At 42.5% G+C, this 22,913-nt stretch overlaps 1 protein-coding gene and 1 pseudogene across 2 annotated transcripts in view; one reads left to right on the top strand and one right to left on the bottom strand.

Annotated features, from left to right (window-relative positions):
* Window positions 1–1,541: 1,541 nt before the first annotated feature.
* The window catches only part of PPP2R2B (protein phosphatase 2 regulatory subunit Bbeta), a 431,534-nt gene continuing 410,162 nt past the window's right edge, over window positions 1,542–22,913 (bottom strand). For both annotated transcript variants that reach the window (XM_060008592.1, XM_060008593.1), the window contains 3 exons: window positions 12,057–12,226; window positions 4,895–4,986; window positions 1,542–2,268 (listed from right to left, as the gene is read on the bottom strand). In XM_060008592.1, coding sequence (XP_059864575.1) covers window positions 1,989–2,268; window positions 4,895–4,986; window positions 12,057–12,226 — 542 coding nt within the window. In that variant the 3' untranslated portion in view covers window positions 1,542–1,988. The remainder of the gene's footprint in view (window positions 2,269–4,894; window positions 4,987–12,056; window positions 12,227–22,913) is intronic.
* LOC132421598 (nuclear cap-binding protein subunit 2 pseudogene) lies at window positions 16,466–16,726 on the top strand (annotated as a pseudogene).

Genomic DNA, 22,913 nt, shown 5'->3' with positions numbered 1-22,913 from the left:
GTCAGCTGGTACAGACAGAAGGGCTGAGTGTTGGGGAAGCAGAGAAAAGGCTGTGAGGAAGTTGATGGTCAACTCAGGACAGGAACTGGCTGGCCCTTCTATCTATCTTGATACCACAGTTCTGTGTGAGTTGGACAAGTTTCTGATGCTCTCTTGGTCTCCTCTGAGAACATTGTCCCCCTCAGGCCAGGTATCCTGCCCCAAGAGTTTCCACTGGGGCTTTCATCGCAGGAAAGATAAATACGGAGAAGAAAGGCACGCTTTCATCCACATGCTTCCTCAATTTTGAGATGTACTTGTTCATATTTTAATGCTTCTGAAATTGAGCCGCGTCTTACGAAATTGTTCATTTAAGTAGTTATTTCCTTGCCAAAAAGCTGTTATTAAATGGATAGTAGCTTAGAATTGAAAGATGGTTCTTTCACCATTTTTCCCTCTTCCAAAACAAATTACACTTGAACGTTGGGACTTCTAATAAATATACAAAGTGAACGAAAATTTCTCTTTAAAAGGAAAATTCTCATGTCAAGCCATTTCACTAAATGCAAGTCTGGGGAAATGAGTCACGGTGACAGGAATGGAGACACTGAGCCCAGGCCCGGCTTTGAGTACCTCCCACCTCCTCCCTGAACCTCCGTTTCAAATTTCTGTCTTTTGAATTCATTTAGTCTCCTTCCCAGAAGTGCGTCACAGGAGACCTTCTGGAAGTTATATGTCTGAATCCTCAATGGGTGGGAAGGAGGAACCAGCCTCCCCAGTTTCAAGCAGACTCTACTTTGATGTCAAAGCTTCTTGATTCCCCCATATTCCATTTTTGTAGGAGGAGAACCCTCTGGTCTGTTTTTCTAGATGGTGAGCTTAGGGTGGATTAGAAGCACTTGACTAGCCTTTACAGAGCGGCATTTTGTATTGGCCATTTTTCTTCTAGCTACAGTGGAGATTGATGGACTGTTACTTTTGGTTACAAAACCCAGGAAGAGGGGAGGGGGCTGCTTTGGAGACACTTCCTCGGGGAGCCAGGGGTGCTGCCGTGGCCTCCAACTTACTGTTGCATTGAGAATGCCAGATAATGAACAACCAGGACTCGGCCTTTAGAAGGAAGTCAATGGAATAAATAAGCTGGAAAAGGTTGAAGGGAAAAAGCCAAGGGACATGTAAGTAGAGGACTATATGGAGCCATTTAAAACAAAAAAAAGCAAGAGTAACGAAGCAGCAGATGGAATCTGGCCGCACACGGCCTTGCCAAGTTAACGCTGAGAAGCGAAGTGTTCTCTTTATGTCCCCTGAAGCAGTCATGGTGTTTCCTAGCCAAATTCTCGGGCTGTTTCTATGGCGCTTACAAGAAAAGAATATAGCAGTGTTGGTGTGGCCCTTTTCCCTTCCCATTCTGCATCCTCTTTGCAGCCTTGTGAAATAAATCTCTGGTTCAAATGAAATTGTGAAAAAGAAAATGGAAAATGGAAAAAAAAAAAAAGTGCCGTAGGGGCAGGAGATGCTGACTGGTTCCGATTTTTCACAAAACAAGGAGAATTTCTCTAAGAGTAGAGTAAACGGTGTTTATTTTTCGTTGACTTTTTTTTCAATCATCAAATGGAGTTGCTTAATTAAAAAAAAAAGTATCTCTTTCTTTTCTCTTTAAATACTACAGACAACCTCATTTTATCTCAGCAGACACCTAGAAACAAAACACTGGACCCACCAGAGAAAACGGGGCAATCAAAGCATCAGAAATTCAAGTCAGCTATGGAAGAATTACTGTTAGCTGGCAGCTCTCAATTCTAAACAGAAGTGTCCCAGAACCTGTTGGGTTTGACAAAATTTCTTAGAACTGGGGATTTGGGAAGGTTGGACTCCATGGACTTCTATTCCATTTGTTTCCTGCAGAGGGAAATTAGAGTCGATGCATCAAATGAACACCCAAAGAAACATTTAAAAACGTGTTTGACTAGTACTCAGTATGTGAGATTATTAAGTAATAACTTGTCCTCCTAGTTAACCTTGTCCTGGAATATATATAGGTTATTTGTAGCCGCCACTGCTATAATATTTTCTGAAGGATGCCAAGCTGTATGCAAGATCTTTTTGCTAAAGTCCAGACTGTCGACACTGATCTCGTCTTTTCTCCGCTTGCCCCCCACGCACACTTTGCGCGGTTTTAGGATAGCTCGGGGTTTGCTGTTTTCCCTCGAGGCCTCAAGGGTGACATCGCGCTTGGTGTTTCGGTCAAACATCCTGAAGAAGTTGTTGTAGGAGCCCGTCATGATGACACTGCAAGGCAGAGAGGAAAAAGGGAGTGACTGAGCGCTACAGACAAAGGCTTTCTAGAGCAAACAGCACCACCCGAGAAACAAACAAGAGACCCAAAACTGCAACAGGCTTTGTAGTGTGACTGTTGAGTTGGAATCACGAAGAGCAACAAACTCTTTGGCTGGGTGAAGGATCGTGATAACCCTGCTTGTTATTTACCAATAGATTCCTTTTGGTTCTTGGGCTCCATAAATGAGTCCAGTGGTTTTAATGATCCCAGCCCACCTCCCTCACATCAGGATTCTGAGGCTGGAGGGAAGTTATGAGAGTAGGAACACTGAGAACAACCGTCCTTGTATTGTGTACATTTAAAGCACAGTTACAGTAGGAGGGATTCTGTGTTGCCCGGCCGCTAAGGCTTTCTTGCATCAGCTGTGCAGGAGGGATGCTGGCAGTACAGCACACATACCAGCATGTTTCCTCCCCCTGCTAAGAACTAGATCTAAATTCAGCCTTTTCCAAAAGATTAGATGCCATCATGGTCTCACTCGGGAAGGGAGTAAACAAAAATTCAATTCTGAAAGGATGTAGGATAAGGAAGTAAGCCTTTGAGGGGACTGACAGATGGTTCCTACCTTTCTACAAGAGTTATCCATTCTCAGGCATATCTACAATTGATTAAGAGAGCAGTGAATGCCAGAGCCTTCCAGAAGCAATGGACGGACTCTTTAATGGTGACAGTTTGGACGAGATGACAGGCTGAGGGAAAGATACCAAGTAACGTCCCACTGTGGCTGCCCCCTGGGGAGGTGGGCATGGCCTTGTTTGTGGGTGAGGCTCTGACTGGATGGTTAGGATGGGAGAACGCAGAGCGAGCTATTGTTACCTCATCAGGCAGGGTGCTGAGTGCTTTACCCCAGACTTCATTTACTCTTCCTTCATCCCATGTAAGGGATTTACACAGGAGGAAAAGTGAGTGACTTGTACAGTGTCACACATCTAATAAGTAGCCAAGTCAGTTCTCCAGCCCACATCTGCCTGACTCTGGGGCACAAGCATTCAGCCACTTGGCCTCACTGCTTCCCATGCACTGACCTTTGCTTCCCTCACCATGACCCGACTTGTTTTTTTTGTTTGTTTTTTTTGCAGTACGCGGGCCTCTCACTGTTGTGGCCTCTCCCGTTGCAGAACACAGGCTCCGGACGCGCAGGCTCAGCGGCCATGGCTCACGGGCCCAGCCGCTCCGCGGCATGTGGGATCTTCCCGGACCGGGGCACGAACCCGCGTCCCCTGCATCGGCAGGCGGACTCTCAACCACTGCGCCACCAGGGAAGCCCGACCCGACTTGTTTTTAAACAGTAAGAGAAAGTCTTTTCTGGGAAAATAATCTCAACCTTATCTGGACCAAGAATAACATTTTCTCAGTTATGGCAAGAAATTGTAATGTGGTGGAAAGCATGTTGATTTTAGGATTCAAACTCTTCCTCTTGTCTCTACTGCTTACTAGGTCATGAGCTTGGGCAGATTCCTTGATCTGGCTGAGCCTCCGCTTCCTCAGCTGGAAAATGGGGATGGTGAAAACAATCTTGATAGATTGTGGTTGGGATTAAAAAACACGATGTGTGTGAAAGTACCTAGTAAGTACAGTTTTTGAATCTCGGTTAAGATAGGAGGGAAACTGGAACAATAACAACCACAAATATTAAAAAAAAAAACCCTATTCTTAATAAACAATGAATAAATGACAGTTGTAAATGAAAATAAAAAAAATAATAGGGCTGGGCTAGCTTCTTTTCCCCTCGAGGGCCTTTGTTAATAGGTCACAGTTGCTCTGCCCTCTGCCCTCTACCAACTGGGCACGTCCTCTGCCACGTGGTGATTCCTTCCAGGCCGAAGTGGAAGGCTGATTTTGGATCACTGACAAAAAAAAGCCCAACAAGGGTCACAGAGGGAGAGCCTGCGCTCACTAAGGGCTCGACTCTCCGAGCGCTTTGCCGTGATAGAATTTCCCCGCTTCCGAGCACTACTGTTGGTACCGCCTTCATCGAGGAACAGCCCCTGGTAGCCTGTGCTCGCTTCTCCTGGAAATCAGAGGGTCATCTGTAATATTTGTCAAACCAGAAAGAAACTATGGGGAGGTAATAGGAAGTACCGTTGAAATCAAAGGCCTTAAAACAGTCATAAATCACTTTCAGGACATGTGATAAACGAGGCCAAGTAGAATTCGGTTAATGAACCACCAGGGCCTTTGGCCAGGTCTACCCTGGCAGCTTCGAGGAATCATTTTCCATCTAGAAAGCACACTCTGCAGTCATCTGAACTATTCATGCTGGAAATGTGCTGGTGGAGCTTCGTCTTAGCCATGTTGACCCAGCTCTGGGAGTGTCTTGTGTGTACGAGGTAGGATTTTCTTGAGGTTAAGCGGTCACCTGAGCCAGTCCTGAAAGAGGAGTCAAGGGTGTCACTCATCCCTCCCTCCTTCCCAGGCCTGCCTCAAGGGTCATCCAGTGGTCCACACGGTGCGTCTCTGCCAGGCCTCGATTTTGAGCTCCCTTTTGTTGCATCCCGCTTAGGATACACAGCCCAGGGCCTTCGCAAGGAGAGGGACCACCTTTGGAAAGTTCCCAGCCACACAGACCTTTCTTACCTGTCTGACCCATTCCACACACATTCAAATTTATCAAAAATGCAGTCATTTTCGTAGAGGGAGCACAGCTTGCTGCGGAGGTAGTCGTGAACCTGGTTGGGGGGGGGGGGGGAAAGGACACATTAAGAGGGTGTTATTATTTTTAAAAATGATTTCTCTGTGTGAAGCTCCCCTTTGCAGGTGAGCTGTTAATTTTCAGCGTAAATGTGGCTTGAATCGGATGGGCTCAGATCTGAACCCAGGTGTGGCCCTCTTCGGCCTTGGCACATTAAGATGAGTTGGTGAGCTGCTTACACGGCTAATGTGGATTAAACAAACTTGCTTACATAGATGGTGGCATAGAGCAGGGCCCATTAAGCGGGAGAGCCCCATTTTCTAAGCTGATTTAGAGGATGCCGTTCTTTCAGCCTTTTATTCGACAAATATTTCTTGAATGCCTGCTATGTGGTTGGGAGAGACCCGTGAACAGAATACCCCTGGGGTGCTTTCCTCCCGGTGTTGGGGAAGAGACTGTATAACCAAGTAAGTATATAACATAGTTTAGATGGTGATAAAAATATAGAGAAAAAAACATGGCAAAAGGGAGTGGGAGTATTATTTTATACAGGGTGAGTAGTCAAGGGTTCACCTGAGATGGTGGCAGAAGATGCAGAGTGTGGAGGCCTCAGCGTGTGCTCACCAGTTCCCGTAGGCCCCTTACTCTGAGTGATGTGAACAGGCTTCACAGAAAGGATGCGGAGCCTGCTGTGTCGTGAAAGAGTGTAAGCCTGCAGGGCCAAAGGCAGGGAGGCTAGGTGTAACCTGGGTGATAGATGACGGCTTGGACCAGAGCGGGTGGTGGTGGGAGGTGGTCGGATTCTCGACATGTTTGGAAGGAGAGCTGATGGGAGTTGGGGATGGATCCACTGTGAAGTGTGGAGAGGAAAAACAGGAGTCAAAGAGGGCTCCTGCATCTTTCTCTTGAGCACGTGGAAAGATGGAGTTGCCATGTTCATTTTTGGGATCTATAATTCGGAGATGTCTATGCCAAGGGAGCTCATCCGGTAGACTCTGATGTGATGTGCATGGCGCAGCCCTGGAGTATACAGCAGTTTTCTCCTGTTTCTATTTTTCAGTGAAATAAGAAGCAAGGTTATCAGCTGAGAGTGAGGAAGGGGCGGAGGTAGTTGGGAAACAGTGCAGGGTTTCTGGAAGGTACCGAGGGCCGCTTGGAGTTGTTGGATGTGAATTTTAAATGCACCTGGTCAGCATGGTTGGGTGTTTTTCTCCAGCTGCATTCAGCAACTCAGGTGAAGATGGCAAATAGGCTGAGGATTACGGCTTGGAGGGTAGTAATCTGGGTGCAATTTTGAATTCTTCCTGAGCTCTGTCATAGGGACTGGTAATTATAACAGGCATGCATAATACGCCAGCTTGTTTGTTATTATTAGCCAGGCGCTTTATCCATAGAATCTTATTTCATCTCTCACATCATCTTAGGACGTAGGTGTTGTCATTCTCTTCGCTTTAACAGAGGATGAAGTACCGGGCATAACACAATTTGTCCGAGATCACACAGGAAAGGAAATGACAGAATGGGAAGGGAACCCGGGATCTGGGTTCTGGAGCACACACGCACTCTTGCCTTCTCTAGCAATCTACCTCCCACTGGCTCTGCCCCATTGGCCTCGCCTTAACGTGGGGTCTCAGTCCTAGACAGGAGCTGGGAACTGAGGTGAGGCCAAGAGGGAGCTAAAATTGGGTGAAGGCAGAGGGACGTTATGAAAAGCACTGTTTGACTTTGTTTCGATGGACAGGGATGGTTCACTCTCCCTTTTCCTGCAGCCTAGGCCCCTCTTCTCCCTTGACCCCAGAGTTCTGTTGGATGCTGAGCTCAGAGGCTCAGCTGTGTGCTTAGCACTGGGCAGAGGAATGAGGTCAGATTCATTCCTTGTTCCATTAGATGTTCTGGGTATTTATTTGAAAAGCTCTCTGAGTTATTTGGACAGTGTAAGGATTTCTAAGTAAGTCTGCAAATTAATTTCTTCCACCTTTACTCTCTTGTTCCCAAACAGTTCTGGGCCTTGTCAGGGTATCTGCTTCAGTGCTATAGTGACAAGAGAATCCATCTGCAGCTGGGCTTTTGGCTTTGTTAGGTAATGGGATGTAAGGGCGATGTAAGGGCGAGGCTTGTGTCTTGAGCTGGGGAACTCTGCTATAAATTAAGTCATTGTCCTTCCCTTCCTCCACCTTTTGTGCATATTGGAAGTGGCTCAGATCTGATCTGGAAGGCGATTTTGTTTGTAGGGCCATTTCTGCTTGTTGAAGATCTCTAGTTATCATTAAGAATCCTTGAGCAAAGCAGAAGAGAGTCCTGGGACAAAGAGAGCTGATTCCAGGTCTTGACAAACTTTTTCTATAAAGGCCCAGATAGTAAATAATTATACTTTGTTGGCCATATAGCAACCACCCAACTCAACCCTTGCTATGCAAAAGCAGCTATAATATATAAACAAATGAGTGGGAGCTGTGTTCCAATAAAACTTTATTTACAAAGATAGGTGGCAGACAGGATTGGCCTCTGAGTCATGGTTTGCCTAACCCTGGTCTTGACTATAATTCCCCCTCTCCCAAATCAGCACAGACTATTTCCTTGGAAGAAAGTGATGGTGGAGGTAAGGGCATAAATTGGGGGTCGAACTTTTCTTCTGATGGTTGGAGGACCCTGACCTCAAGAATCTGTCTCTTTTCTAGAAAGCAAGCCTGATTCTTGCCTCTTCTTGATTTTATCATTGACTTGCTTCCAAGTTCTGTATAATAGAGGGAGAAGAAGAAGAGGAGTGGGGCTTCTGAAGGGGAAGGATGTCAAGATGGAAGTAGTGCAGTGGGCAACGGGAGCCAAATTTATTATCGTCATACTCCAGATCTCCTACTTTTTGGAGGAAAAAGACAGGCAAAATCGATCCTATTTTCAATCATCTTATCTCCCCCTACTTCTTCCTCTTATCTGTTATGGAGCACTTTTTTTTTTTCATTATTTTCCTGAAACTTTTTATTTATTTGATGCACCATCTTTTTTTTGTAAGTTTAGCTGATTTAAAATGTTTGTTGTGTTAACTTCAGGTGTATAGCACAGTGATTCCATTATACACACATATATATATAATTGTTTTTTCAGATTCTTTTCACATATAGGTTATTACATGATATTGAGTAGAGTTCCCTGTGCTATATAGACAGTAGGTCCGTGCTGGTTATCTATCTTATATATAGTACTGTGTGTATATGTCAATCCCAAACTCTCAATCCATCCCTCCCCCACTCCCTCTCCCCCTTAGCAACCACAGGTCTGTTCTCTGGAGTCTGTTTCTGTTTTGTAGATAAGTTCATTTGTGTCATATTTTAGATTCCCCATATAAGCGATATCATATGATATTTGTCTTTCTCTTTCTAACTTACTTAGTATGATAATCCCTAGGTCCATCCATGTTGCTGCAAATGGCATTATTTCATTCTTTTTTAGGCTTATTGATATTCCATTATATATATGTATCACATCCTCTTTATCCATTCATCATCGACAGATGATGGACATTTAGGTCACTTCCATGTCTTGGCTATTGTAAATAGTGCTGCAGTGAACATTGGGGTGCATGTATCTTTTCATATTACGGTTTTCTCTGGATATATTCCCGAGAGTGGGATTGACAGATCATACGGTAACTCTATTTTTAGTTTTTTAAGGAACCTTCAGACTGTTCTCCATAGTGGCTGTACCTGTTTACATTCCTACCAACAGAATGGAGCAGTTCTGGGAAGTTCCTGACTACCTCCAACCGAGGGCCTCTACAGGAAAAGATGATCTATTACACTATGAAGGTATGTTGCGTATATATTCTGTTGTAAAAAAAGAAAAATCTTAGGCAGAGAAGATAGACTTTTTTCCATCAGAGGAGAGAAAGAGGTAAGATAACGACATGAGAAACAAACATCTAGAGAGCAGAGCAAGGGAAAACTTAAGACTCGTGGTCCTATTTGAAGCTTCTCTCTTCATGTTGCAAAAAGTGTTTCTATGCTATGTTCCTATGAGCTTGGGGATGGCCTCTTTGACACTAAGCCGAGTCTCCCAACACAGTGGTTCTCAAATCATGTACTTGTGGGAGCCTGCTATTGTATAGTTGATAGACCACTGTGAGGCCTAGCATAATTAAACTCTGTTGGTTTGTTCTTCTGTTTCAGGGGTTGACAAACTTTTCCTGGAAAGGATCACACAGTAAATATTTTAGGCTTTGGGAGCCATATGGTTTCTGTCACGCCGACCCAACTCTGCCGTTGTGGCATGAGAACAGCCATAGATAATAGGTAAATGATCAGGTGTGGCTGTATTTGGCTCCACAGGTCAGTCTGTCAACCCCTGTTCTATAGGAAAATGTGAACATAGCTCATCATACTTAAGTCTACAGCTTCTTATTCCCAGAAACATGCTTGAGATCAGTCGATGGATGTATGAAGATACAAAAGAGTATCACCTGTCTCCCTGCCCAGGGAAGGCAGTAGTAACTGATGATGGAATTCCTTCCCACTGGACCAGTCCTTACAATTTTTTTCAACAGTGTTCCAGACACTCAGTTTGCTTACCATCTTTGATATACTATATTACCATCTGATGCAGTATATAAACTTAACTAAATTGCTTTGAAATATGTCATCTAAAATAATTTTTGTAGTACTTAATTTCAATAATGGGCTATGAGAGCTCTTCCTCAGGGTTCTACAAAGAAGATGTCTACATCTACTACTAGGTAAACACGATTTGAGAAGCATGATCTTAAAATGCTGATGACTTCATGTCACAGCTAGCTAGCTTTGTTCTAAAAGTCTTTCCCTAAAATAAAAGTAGTAATTGCTCTCCCCACTGTGGAGCCTAACCTACATTTCTCTAAGCACGGCTCTGCAGCAGGCCACACCCCTGTCAGGTTCTAGGTCCCACTGCCATCACTTTCGTACTAAGGGATGTAACACCAGATGGCTTGACTGCACAGCTGAAGGGGGCACTCCTGTCTGCTCTAGCCCTGTGCTGAAGATGAGGGCTGTGAGCGGGAGCCTGAGGGCAGCATGTGGGGGACAATGAGAATGCAAACACACAGGGGTAACCAAACTACCTCGACCGCATCTGTGGTCTTCAATTCTGGCCCCCAAACCTTTTTACAGCTTCACGGTCAGCCATCAAAGTCCTCGGTGTCCTCAACCTCCTCTCTCAACGTTTCCTGCTTCTCCTGAGGCCACTCACGTGACGGCTGGACTTCTGCCCTCGTGTGCCAAGGTGAGTGGGCTCTGTGCTGCTCAGGACAATCATCATTCCTGTCTCGGGTCCTCAGCTCCTTCTAAGTCATGCCATCCAACATGACTTCCTGCCACCCATCCTTCTTACAGTCATCAACAGTTCTCAGCCCCTCTACCCCATTCCTGGAAGCCACTCTAGCGCCTCAGTCTCTCTTCCATCGCCATCCCTGCCATCATTCTTAGCGATTCGAATACTCTGGACTCTCGGTTACTTGGCCTCATCATTTTCAGTGCGTTTTGTCCTTTGCTTTCTGGGTCATATTATGAGCCTTGTCATTACTATAACTGTATGTGTTTGTTTAGTAAGTATCACTCTTGCTACTTCCTATCATTTTAGTTCATGCCCTTTAGTATCTTGATTCTATCAATTCTTCATTCCCCTTATAACCAACCTTAGATTCAGCCATCCATCATTCCAATCAATCAACCACTCCCTTAATAGATACCTTCAACGAACTTGCTTTTCTCCCTCCTTCCATTGTACTCCCTTGGCAAAACCCCATCACTGGTTAAACCTAACTTTCTGCTCTTCCTTACCTGTACCAAGCAGGTGAATGTGGCTGGAAAAAACACACAATCACACAGATTAGTCTCACTTTAAATCAATAATATAAACCTCAAGTGGATCCCTGAGCAACCCTACCATACTGCCCTAGTCAATTCACTCTCTTCCTTCTCACTCAGCTAATGACCTTGCTTCTAATTTTACTGGAAAATTTTACTGGAAAATAGAAGCAATAAGAAGAAACCATCTGTATGTTCCCATCACAAAATTGACAAACCTACTGCATCTGTAGCTATTTACTCTTTCCTTTGACGGATGAGTTGAGTTGCCCACCTCATCTAAGTCCAATTCTGCAGTGGAATCTATTCCCTTGAGAAGTTGACTGCTTCAATTAATTATCTCCCTCTCTACGGGCTTACTCCTATCAGCATAAAACAAGCTGTGATGACTTCCTCAATCCTGCATTCCATTCCAGCTACTACCCCATTTCTCTATTCCTCTTCAGAACAAAATCTCTTTCAAAATTTCACTACAGGGCTTCCCTGGTGGTGCAGTGGTTAAGAATCTGCCTGTCAATGCAGGGGACACAGGTTCGAGCCCTGGTCCGGGAAGACCCCACATGCCACAGAGCAACTAAGCCCATGTGCCACAACTACTGAGCCTGCACTCTAGAGCCTGCATGCCGCAACTACTGAGCCCGTCTGCCACAACTACTAAAGCCCGCATGCCTAGAGCATGTGCTCCGCAACAAGAGAAGCCACCGCAACTAGAGAAAGTAGAGAAAGCAACGAAGACCCAAAGCAGCCAAAGATAAATTAATTCAAAAAAATTTCACTACATTTCCCATCCTCTAGTTACAGTCTCTCTTGAACCCACTCCAATCAGACATTCATTCCTACCACTTCACCTACAACTCTTTCATTAAGGTGCCTGATCATCTCCATGTTACTAAATCCAATTGGCCATTTCTCAGTCCTTCCTGGATTCAGCAACAGCATACAGCAGTTGGTGACGTCTTCCTCCTCGATTCACTTGGCTTCCAGGACTCCTCTCAGTTTCCGTCCTACCTCACTGGCACTTTCCCCAGTCTCTCTTGCCAAATCCATTTCCTCTTCCCAGCCTGTAAACACTGGGACCTCAGGGCATGGTTCTTGACCTTTCCTCTAGGCTAGATCTATCCAGACTTACACTGAGCTGTCTACCTGCTATTTCTGGATGTTTAACTGGCTCAACATGTCTTTTATCCTTCTGCTTTGTAAGCGTTTGCAGGCAGGGGCTGATTTGGAACCCTTGAAGAAGTGCCCAATCTACGTATTAGTGGGTGGTGGTCTGTACCTGGTAAGTCTCGATGGGGCGGTTTTCCATGTTGAGATCCCACACTTTGACCGTCAGATAGTCTCTGGTCATGATATACCTCCCACTGTGGCTGAACTTCACATCCGAAATCGAAGAGATGATTTCAGAGAAAAACGACCTGTTGCTTGGATCTTCCGGCTCTTCAAAAACTGCAGAACAAAAGCAAAACAAAAGAAATTTAGTACATTCTTATCAGCTGATGCTAACGTGTTTGGGCCAGCTCGAAAGCCAGCAGTCTAACCTGGAGTAGGGCTGGAATCTGTAGAATATAAGTTGCTAACAGAACTGTCAGCTCCCTGGCAGCAGAACAAGCTGTCACTGGTTTCCATATTTTGTTTCTCATGGAAGGACTCCCATGGGACTTGTCACATCCACAGCTCTGGCACTGACGGTTCACAAGCTCCAGGTCTATGTATCTGACTCTTTCACTTTTCCCCATGGTTCCTGGGTGTCACTGCATATACTATAACCTGTAGTCATCTTACACACTTAAAAATTTTGTTTATGCCATTTTTTGAGATATAATTCACATACCATAAAATTTACTCATCTAAATTTTATAGTTTGGTGGGTTTTTTTTTTAGTATAATCATGCAACCATAAACAAAGTCTAAATTTAGGACATTTTCATTACCTCATCCCCTGTAAAAAACCCAAAACAACTCCATTCCCATTAGCAGTTACTCCCCATTACCTACTCCTGCAGCCCTAGGCAACCACTAATCTATTTTCTTGTTTTATGAAATTGCCTATTCTAGAAATGTCACACAAATGGAATCATTCTCCCTCCCTCTCTCTCCCTCTCTCTCTCTCTCTCTCTCTCTATATATATATATATTCTTTTTTGGTGACTGGCTTCCTTCCCTTAGTGTAATGTTCTCAAGGTTCATCCATGTTGTGGCATGATTCACTCCTTTTCGTGGCTGAATAATACTCCATTGTATGGCTATATTACATTTTGTTTAGCCATTCATCAGTTGATGGGCACTTGGGTTGTTTCTACTTTTTGGCTATTATGAATAATGCTGCTATGAATAAACACAAGATTTGTGTGGACCTATGTATACGTATCTCTTGGATCATGGTGCTTAATAGTGGGACTTTGCTGCCAGACTGCCTTGGGCTTAAGGTCAGACTACCCTTGACTAGTTGTGTGGCCTTGGGCAAGTTACTTAACTTTTCTGTGCCTCAGTTGCATAGGTAAACTCTGGCTACAACGTCTTTTGTATATATTTTCCATTTGCACTGGATCTAGCTGCTTATTATTTCATTCAACAGATTCAGCTGATTTCCACTCACAGGAGTAAAAAGCACTTACAGGAATAAAAGACACTGAAGCTTATCGTAAGCTGCCTTAATTCATCTTTCTAACCTTGTTTTTGAACCCCTCTCGTTCAAACTGGATGTGCAAAATACATCTTGATGTTTCCCATCTTTATGCCCTGCCTGATCGTTCCTCTGTCATTGTGTCATATTTTGCTTCATTCACATGTCTCATCTTTTACATGCTATTTTAGCCCCAAATGATCACACTTGGTTTGGCCTGTTCACTTAGCATTTGCTCAGGTATTCTCCCAATGAAAGCATCATTTCTCACATTAGCATTTAATAATCCGTGGCTTATCTCAACTAGGAATGTGAGCTTCTTGAAGGCAGGGTGTCTTTTCTCATCTTTGTACTGAGACTCTTGCACATAAATATTGAATAAATAGTTGTTGCTTGATTGGAACCAAAGCCAGATAAATTAATGAAATCTTTGCCTTCTGGGTGCTTAGCATGTATGATGTTGAGCTATACATATTTGCCTACATTTAATTATTTTTGGCCTACAATAATGGCAATTGAGTATGGTTCCATTTAATAAGCGTTTCTATCACAATTTTAGGCTGAACCAAACATCAGTCTTCAGGTTACTGAGTAACTCATCCCCCAAGGCTTCCTCGTTCCTGCCCGTTCAACACACTCACAGAGTCATTATCAAATTCTATGTAGAAAATCTATAGGCGGAGACAAGATGGTGGAGAGGAAGGATGTGAGCTCAGCTCTTCTTACACTCAGCTCTTCTTACAAAAACACCAAGATCACAACTAACTGCAGAACAACCATCAACCAAAAAATGAGGGAACCTATCAAAAAAGATATCCTTCATCCGAAGACAAAGAAGAAGCCACAACAAGACAGTAGGAGGAGCACAGCCACAGTAAGATCAAGCTCCATACCTGCTGGGTGGGTGACCCACAAACTGGAAAATAATTTTACTACAGAAATTCTGCCACAGGAGTGAAAGTTCTGAGCCCCACATCAACCTCCCCAGCCTGGGGGTCTGGCAACAGAAGGAGGAGCCCCAAAGAATCTGGCTTTGAGGGTCAGCAGGGTTTGACCACAGGAATTCCACAGGACTGGGGGAAATGGAAACTCCCCTCTTGGAGGGCACAGAAACCCCACTCTTGTGTGCACCAGGACCCAGGGGAAAAAGCAGTGGCTTCATAAAAGCCTAAGCCAGACTTACCTGCTAGTATTGGAGGGTCTCCTGCAGAGGTGGGGGGCAGCTGTGGCTCACTGCAGGGACAAAGACACTGGCGGTGGTAGTTCTGGGGAGTACTCATTGGTGTGAGCCCTCCCAGAGGCCACCATTTTCTCACCAAGACCACCCAACAGCCTTTAGGCTCCAGTGCTGGGATGCCTCATGCCAAACAACCAACATGGCAGGAACACAGCCACGCCCATCAGCATACAGGCAGCTTAAAGTCTTCCTGAGCACACAGCTGCTTGCTAAACACACCCCCTGACATGTCTCTGTCCACCAGCGGGACCTGCACCAGGACACCTGCACAAGCCTCTTAGACAGCCTCATCCACCAGGGGGCAGACAGCAGAAGCAATAAGAACCACAGCCCTGCAGCCTGCGGAAAAGAAACTGCAATCACAGAAAGTTAGACAAAATGAGACAGCAGAGGATTATGTTCCACATGAAGGGCCAAGATAAAAACCTACGAGAACAACTAAAAGTGGAGATGGACAACCTACCTGGAAAAGAGTAATGATACTGAAGATGATCCAAGATCTCAGAAAAAGAATGGAGGCACATATCGAAAAGATGCAAGAAATGTTTAACAAAGGCCTAGGATAACTAAAGAACAAGCAAACAGAGATGAACAATACAATAACTAAAATAAAAAATACAATAGAAGGAATAAATAGCAGAATAAGTGAGGCAGAAGAACGGATAAGTGAGCTGGAAGACAGAATGGTGGAAATCACTGGCACAGAAAAGAATAAAGAAAAAAGAATGAAAAGAAATAGAGACAGTCTGAGAGACCTCTGGGACATTAAACACACCAACATTCACATTATAGGGGTCCCAGAAGGAGAAGAGAGAGAGAAACGACCTGCAAAAATATTTGAAGAGATAATAGCTGAAAACTTCCCTAACATGGGGAAGGAAACAGTCATGCAAGTCCAGGAAGTGCAGAGAATCCCAGGCAGGATAAACACAAGGAAGAACAAGCCGAGACACATGGTAATCAAACTGACAAAAATTAAAGGCAAAGAAAAAGTATTAAAAGCAACAAATAACATACAAGGGAACTCCCATAAGGTTATCAGCTGACTTCTCAGCAGAAACTCTTCAGGCCACAAGGGAGTGGCACGATATATTTAAAGTGATGAAAGGGAAGAAACTACAACCAAGAATACTCTACCCAGCAAGGCTCTCATTCAGATTCGACAGAGAAATCAAAAGCTTTAAAGACAAGCAAACGCTAAGAGAATTCAGCACCACCAGACCAGCTTTGCAACAAATGCTAACGGAACTTCTCTAGGTAGAAAAGAAAAGGCCACAAGTAGAAACAAGAAAATTACAAATGGAAAAGCTCACTGGTAAAGGTAGGAAATCATCCACATACAAATGTGATATCAAAACCAGCAAGCGTAAGAAGAGGAGAGTACAAATGCAGGATATTGGAAATGCGTTTGAAATTAAAAGAGCAGCATCTTAAAACAATCTTGTTTAAATATAGACTGCTATATCAAAACCTTATGGTAACTACAAACCAAAAATCTATAATAGATACACACACAAAAAAGAAAAAAGGAATCCAAGCACAACACTAAAGTTAGTCATCAAATCACAAGAGAAGATTCTCACAGTAGTGGCCTCCTCGGCCACATTGTGCACTATGTCGGGTGGCTTCCTGAAGGTGCAGTGACTCCTATGTCGAGCTGAGCCAGTACCAGGACCAGCACTGCTGGGGTGACAGTGAAGAACAGGAAAAATTAACTACTGAAGGAAAGCTGTACACCACATGTTGGAAATCTTTCCTCTTATACACAACTGAAGAACAAATCTATGAACTCTTCAGCAAAAGTGGTGACAGAGAGAAAATCGTCATGGGCCTGGATAAAATGAAGAAAACAGCATGTGGGTTCTGCTTTGTGGAACACTGTTCAAGAGCAGATACAGAAAATGCCATGTGGTACGTAAATGGAATGCGTCTGGATGACCGGATCATTCGCACAGACTGGGACACAGGCTTTAAGGAGGGCAGGCAGTATGGCCGTGGGCGTTCTGGAGGCCATGTACGAGATGAGTATCGTCAGGACTATGATGCTGGGAGAGGAGGCTATGGAAAACTGGCCCAAAACCTGTGAGTGGTGAGAGCCCCGTCATGAAAAACACACTCCTTTGGCCTATTGAATCTGATGTGCGTTACCCAAGGTCTGCACACCTGCCCATTTTTACCTAGTTTTCATCAATGTCTCTACTGAGCTGGAAGCCTCTTCATGGTTTTCCACTTAAAAATTATTAAAGGACAGAATCCAAAAGAATGCCTTTAATTCTATGGTCTTAGCCTCTTAGTCATGTGTCAGATTACCAGAATGATTTCTGTTACCAGGTCAAAAATTGTGTTCCTTAGCAACAGACTTCATGAATAATGTTGATAAGCCAAAAACACACTTCTTTTAGGAAGATTTAAAAAAAAGTTTTTAAGTGTTTACCATGTTTGCATCTAAGTAGGTTCATGGTCTACCTTGGGGCCTGGAATTACTATTTTTAAAATTTTAAGTTTGCATGAGATAGAGTTTAATAAGTGGAGTTTTGCTATGTAATGTAGCTTTACTCTAAATTAGGAATAGATGTTTTATAACTGATTGTTTTTCTATGTTGAATTTTGATCTCTAAAGGCAAACTTAAAGAGTGAAGGGAACTTCCTAAATAGTTGGTAAGCATTAGACAGTCGCAGGGGACACCACCTCTTATGTGCTTTATATATCAGGAAATTAGGTCAGGACTAGAAGGGTATTTACTAAACACAGTTTTCAAAATACGTGTTTTAGCTAACGCTAAAAAGACCAAGGGTCTGTATTACAGGGAACCTCAACTACTCTAAGGGCAAGGGGGGACGCTGTCAGTAGGAAATGGGGAGGAAATATCAGGAGATGTGAGTTAAACCATTGCCTTGACATGATGAAGGTTGCTGTGAGAGCCAGCAGACCTATTTTTTTTCATTTTCAAACTGATCTTGGGGATTGAGTGGGATTTTTTGTTTGTTTGTTTTGTTTTAAAAAAAAAGAGCTTAAAGAGCAAGAGAATGCTTAACAAAAACAGAATCAGAAATGCTTCCCTCGGGAAATGTTTTGGCTAATTCTCATACTGAAGTCTGTTTTTTTCCCTAATTGTGCTAAGTTTCAGAGCCTGGGTAGTGAGCTGGTGGTCTCTACAGAGAAGGGAGTCTAGAGGATTTATCTTGCATTTGTAAGGCAAGAGAGATTTTCTCTAATATTATGTGAACTATTGCTTATTTTAAACTGGTAGTCTAGTATAATTTTCCCTGATGTAAGTGATATTTTTTCCTCTAGCAACGAAGTATCCTCTAATTTCTAGTAGTTTGTGAAGTTGGGGCTGAAGTATCTCAATGTGAACATCTTTCATGTTACAGTAAGTGTATGTTTTCTCAAATTTAAACTAGCTATTTGAACTTTAAAAGATACCTCTAAATTAGCTCTAACTATTTAGGAAAACATTTGCAAATATCTAATTTAACGAGGACATACAATTCATTAATAATAAAATCTTTTTACACTGTAGTTTGAATTAATGTATTTTATATTTTGCAGTAAAACGTAACTCAGATTTCTACAGGTCTTAAAACCACAGACAGTGGTTCCTATTTGAATTGGCTTCTGTAACAGATTTCAATAAAATTGGACCAACTTATAAAAAAGAAAAATCACAAGAGAAAAGAACAAAAGAGGAAGGGGAGAAAAAAAGACCTACGTAAACAATCCCAAACAATTAACAAAATGGCAAGAAGAACATACCTATTGATAATTACCTAACATGTAAATGGATTAAGTGCCCCAACCAAAAGATATGGACTGGCCGAATGGATACAAAAACAAGACCCATATATATGCTGTCTACAAGAGACCCACTTCAGACCTAGGGACACATACAGACTGAAAGTGAGGGGATGGAAAAAGATATTCCATGCAAATGGAAATCAAAAGAAAGCTGGAGTAGCAATACTCATATCAGACAAAATAGACTTTAAAATAAAGACTGTTACAAGAGACAAAGAAGGACACTACATAATGATCAAGGGATCAATCCACAAAGAAGATATAACAATTGTAAATATATATGCACCCACCATAGGATCACCTAAGGCAAATGCTAACGTAATACAATAATAGTGGGGGACTTTAACACCTCACCTACACCAATGGACAGATCATCAAAACAGAGGAAACACAAGTTTTAAATGACACAATAGACCATATAGATTTAACTGATATTTTTAGGACATTCCACCCAAAAACAGCAGATTATACTTTCTTCTCAAGTGCACATGGAACATTCTTCAGGATAGATCACATCTTGGGTCACAAATCAAACTTCAGTAAATTTAAGAAAATTGAAATCATATCAAGCACCTTTTTTGACCACAACGCTATGAGGCTAGAAATCAATTATAAAAAAAAAAACTGTAAAAAACACAAACACGTGGGGACTAAACAATATGCTACTAACAACCAATAGATCACTGAAGAAATCAAAGAAGCAATTTAAAAAATACCTAGAGACAAATGAAAGCACAATGATCCAAAACCCATGGGATGCAGTAGAAGCAGTTCTAAGAGGGAAGTTTATAGCAATATAATCTTACCTCAGGAAACAAGAAAAATCTCAAATAAACAACCTAAACTTACACCTAAAGGAACTAGAGAAAGAAGAACAAACAAAACCCAAAGTTAGCAGAAGGAAAGAAATTATAAAGATCAGAGCAGAAATAAATGAAATAGAAACAAAGAAAACAATAGCAAAGATCAATAAAACTAAAAGCTGGTTCTTTGAGAAGATAAACAAAATTGATAAACCTTTAGCCAGACTCATCAAGAAAAAAAGGGAGAGGGCTCAAATCAATACACTTAGAAATGAAAAAGGAGAAGTTACAATGGATACCGCAGAAATACAAAGCATCATAAGAGACTCTATGCCAATAAAATGGACAATCTAGAAGAAATGGACAAATTCTTAGAGAGGTACAATCTCCCAAGACTGGACCAGGAAGAAATAGAAAATATGAACAGATCAGTCACAAGTAATGAAATTCAACCTGTGACTTAAAAACTTCCAACAAACAAAGTCCAGGACCAGGTGGCTTCACAGGAAAATTCTATCAAACATTTAGAGAAGAGTTAACACCTATCCTTCTGAAACTCTTCCAAAAAATTGCAGAGGAAGGAACACTCCCAAGCTCATTCTATGAGGCCACCATCACCCTGATACCAAAACCAGACAAAGATACCAAAAGAAAGTGCTGTTTACAATAATCAAGACATGGAAGCAGCCTAAATGTCCATCATCTGTCGATGATGAATGGATAAAGAAGATGTGGTACATATATATAATGGAGTATCAATAAGCCTAAAAAAGAATGAAATAATGCCATTTGCAGCAACATGGATGGACCTAGAGATTATCATGCTAAGTGGAGTCAGTCAGAGAAAGACAAATATCATAGGATGTCGCTTATATGTGGAATCTAAAATATGATACAAATGAACTTATTTACAAAACAGATACAGACTCACAGACATAGAAAACAAACGTACGGTTTCCCAAAGGGGAAAGGTAAATTGAGAGTTTGGGATCGACATACATACTCTACTATATTTAAAATAGATAACCAACAAGGACCTACTGTGTAACACAGGGAACTCTGCTCAATATTATGTAATAACCTAAATGGGAAAAGAATTTGAAAAAGAATAGACACATGTGCATGTATAACAATCACTTTGCTGTACACGTGAAACTAGCACAACATTGTTAATCAACTAGACCTCAATATAAAATAAAAAAGTTTTAAAAACCCGAATTCTTTGTAGAAAATCTAATCTAATATAATGAGTTGTCTTTCAAACCTTGCTGAATTAAACCATAAGTCAAACCGAAATACTAATTTTCACAGAACCACGTAAAAGAACAACAAAAACACTGATCAATCAGAGTTGAACTTGAGAAGTAAAAAACCTATTGAAACAGAAAAACATGAAGTCAATATAGTCTCTGACCCCTCGTCTCAGTCTGTGCCCATTTCCCTTGGACATTGATGGAGCACTAATGAAGGCCCCTGGACTCTGATTGGTATCCTCAGAGTTGAGAACTAGATTTTCACCTTAGTTTCTATTCAACGTAATCTCATTAGGACTGGGGACTTAGAAACTCCACGCATGCCCCATACAAACATCCCCATAGAGAGAGGAATGGGGGCCCTGAGGCTTGGTCACCCCCTACCCAGTGCATCTGCAAGGCAAGCTTGAGGCAGTAAGTGGGAAGGGCTCTGGAAACTACACACCCGGAGGCAGTCAATTCCTGCCTCTGTCATTTACCAGCTGTCCACATTTTTTTTTTTGCGGTACGCGGGCCTCTCACAGCAGTCACCTCTCCCGCTGCAGAGCACAGGCTCCGGACGCGCAGGATCAGCGGCCATGGCTCACGGGCCCAGCCGCTCCGCGGCATGTGGGCGCCTCCTGAACCGGGGCACGAACCCGTGTCCCCTGCATCGGCAGGCGGACTCTCAACCACTGCGCCACCAGGGAAGCCCCCCAGCTGTCCACATTTTATTTACTACTCTGAGATTCCATTTTCCCAGCTGCAGAGTGGACATGCATGTTGCTTGGCACATAGCAGGTCCTCAATAAATGTCAGTCGCTATTTTTTATCATGAAAAGCATGCATTGGTTCCGTATTAGCCAATCATATTTCATTTACTAAGATTCTTGGTGGGGAGGGATAAGTTAGGAGTTTGGGATTAGCAGATACAAACTATATAAAAGATAAATGACAAGGTCCTACTGTATAGCACAGGGAACTATATTCAATATCCTGGAATAAACTATCATGGAAAAGAATATGAAAAATAATATATATGTAGAACTGAATCACTTTGCTGTACACCTGAAACTAACAAAACATTGTAAGTTAACTATACTTCAATTAAAAGACTCGAGAATTTGGGACTGAGAACTACAGAACCTGGGGATATTTAAATGAAGTAAAGAATATTTACAAAGTTATACCTAGGACTCTGTTCTCCAAATGTTTGGCATACCAGCAGGCCAGTGTAGCAACATTGTAAAGCCTTAAAGTGACAGCCCCAGAAAATGGAGGTGAAATGAAAGAAAAATTTTAATCAAGCCATGTATCGCTAATTATTTATGTAGAATGTAGAGGCCAGGATATAGATAACATACCCACCAGCACAGCACTTTGTAGTTCATTACATGTTTATGCTTATCCAATTCTTAATATCAACTCCATGAATTCCTTTCATTCATTCAGCAACAATATTTAATGGTGTCAATAACTACTGTTTATGGGAAGCTTATTATGTTCTAGGCCCTATGCTTTGCATGTTTTATCTCATTTAAGCCTTACAACAAACCTATGAAGTGGGACCCATGATTTCTTATTTTATAGATGTGGAAAACTAAGGCACAGAGAGGCTTTGCAACCTGTCCACGGACAACACAGCAAGATCAAGTAGCTCAACCGAGGAAGAGCTGAATTTTGAACGTGGGTCTGTCTAACTTCGAAGTCTCTGTTCTTAATCATGATGGAATGCTGCCTTGTACCATCTACGAGACCTTATTTTAGGAGCTGTAAGAAAATAGCAGGGTAGAATCTACACAGCATCATGGAACTATAAAGCCGGAAGGCTCTTTCTTTTTCCTGGTTATTGCACTAAGTATTTTTTATTGTGCATTAATTAGATGAAAGTTAGTGGAAGGGCTCTTAATGCTCTCAGTCCTACTCTAGCCTGTCTACACAGCCCAAGTCCTTAAGAGAATGAATCCATTTCAAACACTTAAGAGCACAGCTTCTGTACCAAGGGCTCATGAGTTCAAGCCTTACCCCGTCATTAGCAAGTGTAGTTTGGAGCCCCCAGGACTTTGAATGACCCTGTCAACACATCACAAGAAGCCCAGGCCATCAGGTCGTCTCTCACCCCTGGATTCTAATCCCCGTGGCCTGTCTGCAATGAGTCAGCCTTTCCTCCCTCTGTCCCTGTCCCCCAGTTTATGTGCACTGACATTTAATATGTATTATTTGTCTTTCCTAATAGAATACAAGCTCTATGAGGGTGGGGGTTTTTGTCTGTTTTGTTCTGCTGTATCCCCTGGAACATAGGAGGTGCTCAGTAAATATGTTAAATGAATGAATACTGATAATCCATTTAAATTTTTAAATGAAAATAATACCTACCTACTAGGTTCCTTTCATGATCTGTTTATCTAAGCGATACTCTATTCACCTCAAATTTGTTTA

This window comes from Delphinus delphis, chromosome 3 (assembly GCF_949987515.2).
Source record: "Delphinus delphis chromosome 3, mDelDel1.2, whole genome shotgun sequence".
NCBI lineage: Eukaryota > Metazoa > Chordata > Mammalia > Artiodactyla > Delphinidae > Delphinus > Delphinus delphis.
The sequence above is the reverse complement of the archived record's forward strand: the minus strand, read 5'-3'. Positions and strand labels throughout refer to the sequence as shown.